The 13177-nt window shown below is 45.6% G+C and overlaps 1 protein-coding gene across 1 annotated transcript in view; it reads right to left on the reverse strand.

The window, feature by feature from the left end:
• Positions 1-388: 388 nt before the first annotated feature.
• MYO15A (myosin XVA) overlaps positions 389-13177 on the reverse strand; it is a 1426381-nt gene continuing 1413592 nt past the window's right edge. Inside the window, exon 64 of the mRNA XM_078662701.1 lies at positions 389-1316. Coding sequence (XP_078518827.1) covers positions 1215-1316 — 102 coding nt within the window. The 3' untranslated portion in view covers positions 389-1214. The remainder of the gene's footprint in view (positions 1317-13177) is intronic.

Below are 13177 nucleotides of genomic sequence, written 5' to 3' on the forward strand. Positions count from 1 at the left end.
GAAAAGAAATACAAAACACAACAATAAGAACAAAACAATGCCAACGTAATTAAAAGAAATACCTCGAGGAACAAAAATAAGAAATATCGAATAATAAGTAATTTTTATCTGGTATGAAACTTACTACCATTGTTTACTTTTGCAATTTGGCTGCAGCTTTACATGCTTTCTCTGGGCTGGCAGTTTGAGTATGGTGGTGAGTAAGGTAAGGTACTTTCTAAGATTCAAAAGACAAGTTATTAACAAAACATTATATTCCGCACAAAATAAAAAAAATTCATTTGCTGCCAAAGCCGCCACCCAACTTAAAACTGCACAGGGTATAAGATGATACAAAACATGTTCCCTGTGTAAAATGTTCGAGATGTCAACAGAAAGGCACTTGGAATGTATTATCATATTAAAAAATATTTATTCAACAAAAGGTTTTAATGAAACAAAATTAAAATAATGCACATAAGGTGTACAAAACAATGTTCCCACTGTACATATGATATGGTAAGAGGTTCTGGGATATACATATTTTTCCATGATACAAACCAAATCAATGTTTACATATTCACAATCGGCCATCCTAAGAAAATATCGATAACTTACTAATAAAATAATTTACTATGTACATGATTATGAACAAAACCTTTTTACAGTATGTTTTGAAGCATCTTCCATGTATTTATACATAAGGCATCTAAGTTTCCACTGCAAAACGTGCTCGGACCATCACTAATAGGACGCTGGAGAGAAATAGCCAAGTAATTGCTGGCAAGGTGTCTCTTTTTTATAACCCCCCCCAAAAAAAATCCAGTCTGTAGGGGGGACTTGGGCTCTGTCCCTTCAATTAATCTTGTGATGCTTTGAACAGCAGTCCGGTACACTCTCCCTTGTCAAATGCAGCACCTTGGAGGGTATTCCACAGCGTTTAGGTTAGTAACATGGTTACATTTCTTTACCACTAAAACTCTGTGCAGTTCAGAGTCATTTGTGCAAGGACATCTCGTTTGAAGGAAAGTGCCAGAATGTTTGGCACTCCAACCCAGACCAATCCAGTGTTCAATCAGTCTGAAACAAACCACGCTTGCTCTTCCAGTTGATCCATAAAGCTATAACTCTACACTTCACCTCTGTGTGTGTATGTTGGTCACTGCTGTTCAGGAGGCGGTCTCTTCGCATTGAATGCTGGGCAACAGCTCTGCACAACACATAGCAGGCTCCAATCAGAGGAGGGTGATCTCACTGGGAGGAAGGGTGAGCCTTTTCTCTCTGGCATGCAGAAGTAACTCCATGTATGTAGCAATTACCCGGCATAGTTCCAGGCCCTGCAAAGTGAAGAACACCAAGGGAATTAGTAGTATCCTAAGTGCAACGTGAACAACAAGACACAAGGGTACAATATGAGATAGTGTGTGGCATGGAGAGTGAAGTATTACTAACTGGGAACACAAACTGACCCAGGCAATTAAGTCTGCCCGGCTGTGGGTGGGAGCTGGTGGGAAACACCGATGCTGCTTTTGATACAGGGGGGCAATATTGCAGCACTGCAAAACAGGCCCCCTGTACCAAAACCGGCCTCCACCAGTTCAAAAGCGGCCCCTACCCTTCTGGCCACCGGGGAAACACCGATGCCCGCTACAGCCAGTCCAGCCCCTGGGGAATGTACTACCAGAGGTTCAGCTATGAGAGTAAGAAGGCAGAGAAACGGATTTAAAGAAGGGCGTTAATGGGACATTTGATAACCAAAGGTGGTTGTCTTTTCCACTTTCCTCTTTGGAAAGTGTGATCAAGGACAGTCGAACACCCAAATAGTAGCTAGACTCCTACCGAAAGGGTGCTGATCTGGCTGCCAGATGTAGTGTGGGCCACCTGACGCCATTTCCGCTGGCAACCTCTCTGTGCCAGCAAGCAGTGGCGTAACAAAGGCTCCCGCAGTGCAGAGGTGACCCGAGCTTCAGGGGTCCCCACTCAGCACAGTAACCTGGCCTGAGAGCTCCTGAGTGAGTCCAGAGGGGGGACCCTCCATGTACATTGCTGGGGGGCAGCAAGTATCATTAAAGTATCATTACGCCACTGCCAGGTAGTCATGAAAACCTTGACTCCGGGGGGGGGGGCATTTTGAATGTGGGTTTTGCAAATGTACTCTCAATTTGGGGATAGGGGCAGCTCCTCCATGTGGGCGGAGGAACGTAGCCCCACTGCTTTCTCACATTATTAATACCATTTTATGTTTCTGCTTCTAGCACTGCGAGAAAGCAGAATGGTTTGGTTGGGGACAGGCGCAGGGCCGGACTGGGAACCAAAACCGGCCCTGGCAAAGTGCTCGGCCTCCCCCCCTTCCCCACTCGGGGGGGGTTGGAGGTGCCACCGAGCGCTTTGCTAGGGCCGTTTTTCGGCCGATTTTGTTGCAGGGCCGATTTCGCAGCTATGCTGCAAAAACGGCCCCTGTAACAAAATCGGCCCCCAGGGGCTCAAAACCGGCCCCCACCCTTGCGGCGCACCGGGGGATTACCCGGTGTCCGCTATGGCCAGTCCGGGTGGGCGGTCCTGCTCTAGGGCAGGAGAGAAGTGGCTTGTCCATTCTGAGGGCGCTGACTGTTTGGTCAGTCCCAGGGCCGACCAAACCAGTCATACACACTCTCCCTTTTCTCCATGTAGGCTGCATGCAGCCTACATGAAGAAAATGGCCTCCCCATAGACGCCTGTGTGGTCGGCGTGCAGCGTTGTTATTGGCTTAGGGGAGGAGAGGGAGGCTTACTGCTTCCTGTGTAGAACAGAGAAGCAGTGACGATGTGGGATGACACAGGACTGGACCGGGCTGGCGAAGGTAAGTTAACTTTTATTTATTTATGTAAAATTAACCCCCCGCGCGACCCCCCTCCCTGTGCGACCCCCTACTCACGAGTCATGCCGACCACTGCTGTTTGGGGATACGTTTCTGGAAACATGTCAATGGAATGAGGCAGGGCTGAGGACTGAAAAACCTTATATTATCAGCATCCAAAGCTATCCCGCCGTGCCCGCAGAAGCTGCTTCAGAGGAACAACTCCTGCAGCACTACATGACATTCTAAAATGTGTTGGGAGTCTTGGCAGGCAGTGCAGTGCCTCTGTTACACCAGCAGTTTGGCAGATGGACTTGCAAACTGTAAATCAGGCACTTATTCTACTTCCAGGGCTTAAGGAAGGACGGAAAACACCCACTTGGTGCACAACATTAATACATTGACAGTTTTAGGCCCTGCATACAGTGCTCTGTTACAGTGTGATCCCTTTTCAAACACTTGTTTGACCATGGATTGCAATTAGAAATGGTGCAGTATTTTACGCGCTCTGTATTAGCAGGTGTGATACAGTTTCATCCCCATTAAATTTCTGCAGGACAAACCTCCTAGAATTCAGTGGAAGAAAATTGTTTTATAAATGAACATGTGGATTTTATTTTAGTAAGCAGCAAAATATGCATCTTATGTCCAGTTTGCAGGGCAAAATGTGGACTCGATGACAATTATCATACATGATAAATCCTTAACACCCGTTATCTGATTTTATCAGATATTGACAAAGTATCTGTTCCCAGGGCACTCGTAATGAGGCCATTAGAATTAGGTCACATTTTCACATGACTTAAAGTGCTCAGACCAGTTGAAACAATACTATCTGAGCAATACAGCCTGCACACACATGTTAATAAGTAGTAATACACATATTGCACACTTGTATCACTTCCGCTTGAGCACCAAGCACCTTTTTCTGCACATCACTGTCACCTATGTACATATAAAACAGTCTTGTAACATTTTGATTATTAAAAAGATCGGTTTCAACATATCTTTTTTTAAAGAATTGATACTCACACCCATACCTTAGGAACCGTTGTCCCTTTTGAAATTGCTACTTTAGCCAGGTCCCTATGGATTTCAGGGTTTCTCTTGTGTTTGGAAACTCTCTAGGTCAAGCGATTGGCACCAGAGAGAGCAGTAAAGACACCACACCCCTCTGGAGACGAAAAAAGTTGTCTGAGGAAGGTCTGACATGAGGCAAAATCCACAAACTTCTCAGAAACTTAGGGCCTTATTATGAGTGTGGCGGCCCATAGTACTGTCGTACTTGCAGTGGTGGGCTGACCATGCCAAACTGCGTGGCCGCCTGCAGTTTTAGGAGTGTGACGGTCTGAAATTGCACCCATTTCCTGTACGGAGAGGCATGCACGACATGGTGCATGCCAAGCCGTGCAGGAATTTGCAGTCGGTGCTCACCCGCCGGCCCGACCTGGATTACAAACAACTGTAATGCGGTGGGTGGTCTGACCACGGCCTTGGGGGTCCTCCTACTGGCACAGCGGTGCCGGCGGTGGACCGCCGAAGTCGTAATCAGGTCCTTATAGACTTTTGGTGTTAAACCTAAATGGGGGCTGTGGAGCCTTAGTTACAATTTTCAAGTTTGGTGAAGGTGATTAGGGATGCTGTGAGTCACCCAGCACTAGTGGATGATGTAGCTTGAGAGCAACCATAGAGAGCCCATGAACGGCTGAAGGAGGCAATAAAATTCGCTGGACAGTGTACCAATAGCAGTCTACAGTAGTACAGCTGCAGTGAGGGCTATCCTCAGGCCTCCTGTCACTACGAGGCAGTGAGATGTGCCACCACCATTCGCTACAGCATTTCTCTGCTGCCACTGTGTCAAGAATAGCCTGGTGAGGGGTAGAGCCAGTTTTCTGAAGCCTGACATCATGCCCTACTTAGACGGGACAACCACATATAGGGGCCGATTATGATCGCGGACGGACTTGAGTCCGTCCGCGACCCCTGAGCAGGAGGGAACGTCCGCAAGGGCTGCGGCGTTCCCTCCGAACAGATTAGGATGTGACTGCCAGGGTGGCGGTCACATCCTCTATCTTTAACATTGCGGCGGGTGCATCTTCAAGCTGCACCCGCCGCAAGGTTAAAAATGCATGCATCGCATTTGCATGCACAAAGCGGCAGACACCGCACGGTGCCTGCTGCTTTGTGCACGCAAATGCAGGGGGGTACCATAGGTACCCCCCATGTGGACCTCCCACCCCACCTTCACCCAGGGGGCCCGCAACAGGCCCCCGAAGTGAAAGTCCGTATGCTTTTCCACGGCGGACAAGCCGCCGCAGAAAAGCATGCCTTTTACACTATCCTAATATGGCTGGCGGTGTCTGATAGACACTGCCAGCCATGTTAAAGCTTTTCCGCCGCGTTCGGAAGGCGACCGCAGCAGAAAATCTGCGGACGGAATGCCAGACCCACCAGCCATCCTAATATGGTGGTGGGTCTTTCGAGGCTCTGCTGTGGTTTTCCCGCATCCTCCGGGCCGGCGGTGGCTTCCAACGGCCCGGAGGATGCGGGGAAACCGCAATCATAATAGGCCCCTTAGTTAGATAAAGTTTTACTTTGTCTCATTGAAGTCAGAATACTTTACCTGCCTTCCAAAGGATGAAGCTTTCTAATTTCGCCCAACTTTGTGTCCAAAGGTTTAAGGTTTGTACACATCAAATTGTGACCTGATCTGTATCTATTTAACCACTGTATCCCTAAAGGCAAGCATTGCCCTAGTTCGTGCAGTAGTTGACTGCATTGCAGGTAAGCTGAACTAAGTGTTAAGTAGGTTACTAAAACCCACTGGTTTCATGTTTTTTAGGAAAGTGAACTTTTCACTGGATAAAATAACAAGTACACTGATTTCATTGTTTTATGAAGCCTTGTTATCCTGTGCTGATTTACATGTTTACTTATGCGAGTGATACTAAGTATACTGGAAAGGAGGAATCCAATTTGACCGCTGGTTTGCAATATTACAATATTATCAAAGCAGAAATATATATGTGCGTGTGTGTATGTGTGTGTAAATCAGTTTAGTAGTTGAGAAATTTAAAGAAATATAAATTTGTATATCTATGATCGCTGCTAATTCACGAATAATAAACTGGTGTTGCAGAGATCTGCAGAGCTCTGATTGGCTGCCAACACTTCAACAGTGAGCTGAGTCCCCCAAATAATTTGAAAAAAAGAAATGGGCAGAGTAGGAATACCATGAACGGCAAGTCTTGGGGTCCCAGAGGGACTCTTGCAGGGCAAAAATCATGTATTTAAAAAAAGATTTTGCTGCAAATTTGCGTCAAACCCCCCCCAAGCGTGGGCTCCTGTGCTTGTTTTTCATTAAGCACCCCGTGGGCCAGGTCCAAGGGGCATATCTCCTTTAGTAAATTAGGGTGTGCACCCCGGGACATTTCTGGAGCCAGCCATGGGGGGAAGTGGTCCTAAGGGCTATGTAGAGCAGGTCCCCGGGGCAGGAGCAGGGGGGTCTACGAGGCCCCCCAACATAATTTTAATTAGCCACGGGTAGGTGGCGGTCCCCAGGGCAGGGGGCTCCACTAGGCCCTAGGCCCCCTCACATAATTACAATTAGCCCCGGGGAGGTGGCGGTCCCCAGGGCTGCAATCATTATTTAAAAGTTCCCCAGGGAGGTGGCGGTTCCCAGGCATGCATAATTAAAAGTGCCCCATGGAGTTGGCGGTCCCCGGGGCAGGGGGGGGGGGTCAGCGAGCCCCCTCCCCCCACTATAATGGCTTTACCCCGGGGCGGTGGCGGTCCCCGAGGCTTTTTTATAAGGCCTAGGAGGGGGGCCTGAGCACCCCCTTCTATATTTGACATGTGCCCCCGGGACCTGGCCCACCCAGGGGTTACTCCAAAGAAAGTGCAGGATCCCGCGATTGCTTTTAAAAAAAATGTTGCCATGGCTTTGCGGATCCACCTGCTAGTCCATGGCAAAATTAAAAATAAAATGCGTTTTACCCCCCGCTGGGTATTTGAGGGACCCTTCCATCATATCTGGGGGGTCAGGGTATTCCTACCCTGCCCCTTTTCTTTATTTTGAACTTTTTTTCTGGGACTCAGCTTCAAGCCGAGTCCCAAGATGGCTGCCAACACTCCCTAGTTGAAGTGTTGGCTGCCAATCAAATTATAGCAGGATTTGCAAGTCCACTGCAAGGACCGGCGTCCCCAGATATCTATATTTTTTTAAGTTAAATATCTGAAAAACGGCTAAATGGATTTACACCAAATCACAAAAAGCACGCTTTCTGGACCAACGTTTAGCTTTTTCCAAATTTGGTGTAATTCCGTTCAGCAGTTTGGGCTGTAGTTGTGTTAAAAAAATAAAATCCATGTAGACTTCACATGGAGACAATGCATTTTGGGACCCCCCTTTTTTCTCGGCCCCCGCTTGACGGATCACTCCGATAATTTCAACACAGCAGCTACACCAAGAAGAAACAGTTTTGAGGAAATTTGCCAGAGATTCGTCATGCGGCACCAATGTTATTGGCAAAACAAAAAACACCTTTCCTATGGGATGTTTGGATCTAACTATAACTACCTACTGGCTATCGCTAGTAGGTGTGATAGAGATAGAAAAAGATAGATCGATAGATAGATAGAGATAGATAGATATAGATAGATAGAAATAGAAAGATAGATAGAGATAGATAAATAGAGAGATAGGTATAGATAGATAGAGAAATATATAGTGATAGACAGATAGAGATAGCTAGACAGAGATATACAGATAAATAGAGATAGAGGGTTAGAGATGGAGAGATAGATAGAGATAGATAGATAGAGATACAGAGAGAGAGAGATAGATAGAGATAGATAGAGATAGAGATAGAGAGAGGGATAGACAGATAAATAGATATAGATAGCGACAGACAGATGGATATAGATAGCGATATAGATAGATAGAGATATAGAGATATAGAGATAGAGCTAGAGATTGAGAGATAGATAGCGATAGATAGAGATAGAGACAGATAGAGACAGAGATAGAGATGAAGATATAGAGATAGATATAGATAGAAAGAGACATATAGAGATAGACAGATAAAGATAGATGAGAGAGAGTGATAGATAGAGAGATAGACAGAGATAGATAGAGATAGATAGAGAGAGATAGAGATAGATGGAGAGATAGATAGACATAGATAGATAGAGACAGATAGAGACAGAGAGATGGATAGAGAGATAGAGTTAGAGATAGAGAGATAGATAGAGCTATAGAGATAGAGAGATAGATATATAGAAATTGATAGATAGAGATAGATATAGATACATAGAGATAGATAGAGATAGAGAGATAGATAGAGATATAGAGATAGAGAGATAGAGATAGATAGAGAGATAGAGAGATAGATAGGGATAGATAGATAGATATAGAGATAGAGCTATAGAGATAGATAGAAAGAGATAGATAGATAGATAGATAGATAGATAGATAGATAGATAGATAGATAGATAGATAGATAGAGATATAGAGATAGAGATATATTAAGAAAGATAGGTATAGATAGATATAGATATCTAGAGAGAGAGATAGAGAGATAAATAGAGCTAGAGTTATAGAGATAGATATAGAGAGATGGAGAGAGAGAGAGAGAGAGAGAGAGAGATTGATCGATGGAGATAGAGAGATAGAGATAGAGAGTAAGAGAGAGATAGATTTATTTATTTATTTATTTTAGAGGTTTTATATAGCGCTGGCTAGACCCAGAGGTATCAGAACGCTTTACATTGGTGAGAAGATAGTAATGGTTAAAACGCAATATACAGCAACAAGGCAAAACAATATATCAATAGCATAGAAGATCAACATAAAACAGAGGAGAAACGACATGAAATTACACATATAATAAACAGATAAGTAGTACAATAGCTATATACATATATGACAGGGAAATTGGAGATCAGGTGCAGGCCGCAGGATTAAGACCCCCATTATTTATTCAGGAGGTGCATTTTGAGGTCTTTTTTGAAGCTGACATAAGGGTTACATCGTATGTCTTTTGGGAGGGCATTCCAGATGTTAGGGGCATTTCCGGAGAAGGAGCTGCATTGTGTGGATTTCTTATTTAGCAGGAGTGGGACTAGGAGGTGAGCGTTGGTGCTTCTTAGAGGTTGTGTGCTGCCCGCTTTGCAGAGTTTATTGGCGAGGTATGGTGATGTGTTTTGATAGAGGAATTTGTGTGCAATGAACACTGTTTTGTATGTGGATCTGCTTACATTGGGGAGCCAGTTGAGAGTTCCGAGGGAGATGTGGTCGAAACGTTTGCAGTGGGTGATGAGTCTTGCTGCAAGGTTGAAAACAGATTTGAGTGGAGCTAGGTGGACCTTGGGGATTCCGGTGAGGATGGCGTTACCGTAATCAATTCGCGAAAGGACAAGTGACTGGACCACTAATTTAAAGTAATCAGTTGGAATAAGGGTTTTATTTTCTTGAGATGACGGAGAGTGAAGAGGACTCCTTTTGCCGAGTATTTGATGTGGACATTGAGAGTTAGGCTATTGTCGATGGAGATACCAAGGGATTTAACTGAGTTGCACAGGGAGAGTGAGCAGTTGAGGGCATTGAGGTCGGCGATCCAGGATTGAATGGGGAGAGGGTTATTTTTAGGGGAGAAGAGAATTATTTCAGTTTTTTGGGGGTTGCGTTTGAGATGAGTTCATTGGAACCAGGATTGGATCTCAGTGAGGGTGTTATTAAGGTGTATGATGTCCGCATGGGTTTTGATCTTGTAGTAGAGTTGGGTGTCGTCAGCAGAGAGGTAGTAGTTGATTCCAGCTTGATTAAGAATGTGGGTGAGGGGTTCGATAAAGAGGTTAAAGAGATAGGGGGAGAGTATAGATCCCGGTGGGACTCCTAGTGAGACCGGAGTAGGGTTAGAAAGACAGTTGTTGATTTTGATTTGCTGAGTTCGGTGTTGTAGATAGGAGATAAACCATTTGTGGGCAGTACCATTGAGACCAAAGCAATCTCTGAGTACATTAAGTTGGGCAGAGTGGTTAACAGTATCAAACACTGTGGAGAGATCCAGGAGGATTAGAAGGCAGGTCTTGCCATTATCCAGGGAGTAGTGGATTTCATCGACAATATTAAGCATGGCAGTTTCGGTGCTGCAGCCTTTCCTGAAGCCTGTTTGTAGGGGGTCGAGTAAGTTGAAATGTTTGATGTGTTTGTCTAATTGGAGCAGGACACATTTTTAAAGGGCTTTTGAGAGAAGGGGGAGGTTAGAGATGGGGTGAAGATTGTTAAGATCATTGGGGTCGGCATTAGGGTTTTTAACATTGGGAGTGATCTGACCAAGTTGAAGGGAGATGGGGACACATCCTGTGGCAAGGGAGGTTTTGATGATTGTGGTCCAAGATGGGGTAAGGATGTGTTTTAGGTCTTGGACAAGGTTAGATGGGAGCGGGTCTTTAGAATAGGAGGACGGTTTAAATTTAGCAATGATGTTAAACACTTGCTACTCAGTTACAGGGAGGAAGTGAAGCAAGGAGGCATTGTTTTTTAGTTGTGAGTTAGGGTGATTGGGTTCAAGTGGTGTAGATGAGGTTGAGTGTGGGTAGTAGTCTAGAGGAGGTGTAGTAGGTAAGTGAGGGGGGTAGTTGGGGTGAGGTGCTGTAGTGGGTAAGAGTGACGAGGGAATAGGGGGTGTGGGGAATGTGGTATGTGCCCTGGCGGTCATGTCAGGCATATGTTGGGAGTTGGTTGGGATCTGTGTTAGGAGGAAGGATTGATCTATTTTGGCGATTTTTTTCCAAGAAGAAGTAGGCAATTTCTACACATCTAGCGATCGATGCCATTGGATTCGGAGGTGCAGAGGATGTTTGGTTACGAACGATGTTGAACAACTCCCATGGGCCTGTTTTTGGCCCGATCGAGTTGTGTGCCGAAGAATGATGCCTTCTCGTTAAAAATTTGTTTTTTGCATGTGGATCTGTCTAATCTGAGGAGTGCCAGATATGAGGGAGAGGGATGGTGTCTCCATGTTCTTTCCATCAGTCTTAGTGAGCATCTTTCGTAGTTGAGCTCTGATTTAAACCAAGATTTGGAGGGAATATTTCTTTTGTTTTTAAGTTTGGACGGGGCCAATTGGTCAAGTACCTCTGTAACAGTTTTATTCAAGTGTTCCGTAAGTTCAATCGAGTTTTGTGAGGGAGGGGTGAGGAGAAGTTGAGCTTGGAGTTGAGCCTCAAGAACACCAGGGGGGATGAGTTTAAGATAACTGGTCAATTTTTGTGGTTTGTTAATTTTTGTGGGGGTGGGTGGTGCTGAGGTAACAATGCTGAACAGTATGAGGTGGTGGTCTGGCCAGTCGATGGAGATGATATTAGTCAGGAAGGCCAGATCCTTATTGGTAATAATAGTGTGGGTTGGAGACTGGCATAATTGTTTGAGGTCATTAATCTGGAGCAGATTAGTGAGGAGGGTGATTGAGGGATCATCGGTAGCGTTCCAGTGGAGATTGAGATCACCAAGGAAGGGATTATTAGTGTTGGAAATTGAGGATTGTGTCAGAAGGTCAGAGAATTCATCAATGAAAGGTTGAGGGATTCCAGGAGGGTGATAGATGTTATGTAGACGAATTGGGAGGGAACCTTGTACTTTTAGTTCAGCTTCAAGGTATTCAAAGGAGGAGTGGCCAGAATTATTGACAAGGGAGAGCTGCAGCTCATTTTTGAAGATTATGGCTAAACCTCCCCCTACTCAGGTCGATCTTTCCTAAGGATAGAGGGGGGGAGGTCTGGGGGAAACGGGAGAAGAGGGGGTTCTGTCAGGTCCAGTCGAGAATCGCTGCTAGACCGCGTTCAGCCGCCGCAGGGGTTTAACTGTTCCCCGCCTTCCACTCCGACCTGAAAGTAGGTCGTTGAGGCTCCATCGCATGAATGGATTCCTTTCTCTCTCTCCAGCCTCTGGTGGTGATCGACCGTGCCTCTTTGCCCGACCTCCACTCCGGCCGTCTTTCATGGACCTTCAAGGACCGGGGCAAGGCAGCCGAGCACCTGAAGACCAGATGTGGTAGGGCACAGATTCACCCGCCCACAGAGCACCATCTCGCCTAAATCCAGGACCCTAACAGAGCAAAGCTCAGAGGGTCCTCCCCATCAGCGGGGCAGAAGGGACTGGGCGGGAGCTCAAGATGAGCTGAAGATCACCGCTCACGAAGTACCGTCCAGCCACAGTCACAACCTAGGACCCCTTAATCCTGTATTACAACAGGTTCATAGTAGATACGATCTTGACTACTAACCATAAAAAAAGATATAAAGGAGAAAACTGTTTAACCTCTTTAGCACTTTGCGCTTTTTCTGTATCTGCCTTTGCATCTTTTAGGTTCTTCCTTCAGCTGCATTACTAAATCAGCTTTCACAAATCTGATCTTTCATCTCTGGCATGAATTGGGTTGTCAATCTGTTCACATGCATGTTTTTAAATCACCTATCATCCCCTTATTAACACACCTGAACCTGTAAAGATTGATGCACTGTGATTATATGTTGTTGTTAAATTGTCATTATAAGGTATACAGATTATGCATTTTTGATGTTCCAAAAAAAAGGTAAAAAAGGATGAAATAATATATAAAGTAAACTAAAAAATATCTTTTGATATCAATGTCGTTTGATCTGTTGCAGCCTGTCCTGACATAACTCTATATACTTGTGCTTGCCTTTAGCTTATCTTTCCCCTTTGACAACCTAGGACCCCGGCAGATACCGGTTCCAAGGGTCTTCGACGCCAGCAAGGCCGGAGGTATGGGCGGGTGCCCGGGACCAGCGGAGAGTGGACAATCAGCCCACAGCGAAACAGTGAAGCAGACGCAGGAGAGTCCACATCCGCATGGGTTCCGAAGTGCGGAGGACTCGCCTAAAACAATTGAGTCGGGATCCAGTGAGAAGCAGCCTAGACAGCGAGTCGTCAGGAAACAGCTCCAAGGATACTTAATTCCAGCGAGGCTGGGGGCACGAGTGGGTGTCCAGGATCATCGGGGAAACGGACAATCCACCCGCAGTGCATCAGTGAGGCAGATGCAGGCGAAGCCACATCGGTACGGGTACAGAAGTGCGGAGGACTCGCCTCAAACCAATCAATCAATCAATCAAATAATTTGTAAAGCGCACTACATACCCGCAAGGGTTTCAAGGCGCTGAAGGGAGGGGAGGAGGGGGTGCTGTTGCTCCTGGTCGAATAGGAAACAGTGGGGTGATCTTTATGACATCATCCTACTGTTTTAAGTTCCAATAACACGATTCCACAGCTACTTTGGATTTACGATGTTCAACTTTTGGATTTACTTTGGATCATATGAAGTAATGTGACCTACA

This window comes from Lissotriton helveticus, chromosome 10 (genome assembly GCF_964261635.1).
Source record: "Lissotriton helveticus chromosome 10, aLisHel1.1, whole genome shotgun sequence".
NCBI classification, from domain to species: Eukaryota; Metazoa; Chordata; class Amphibia; order Caudata; family Salamandridae; genus Lissotriton; species Lissotriton helveticus.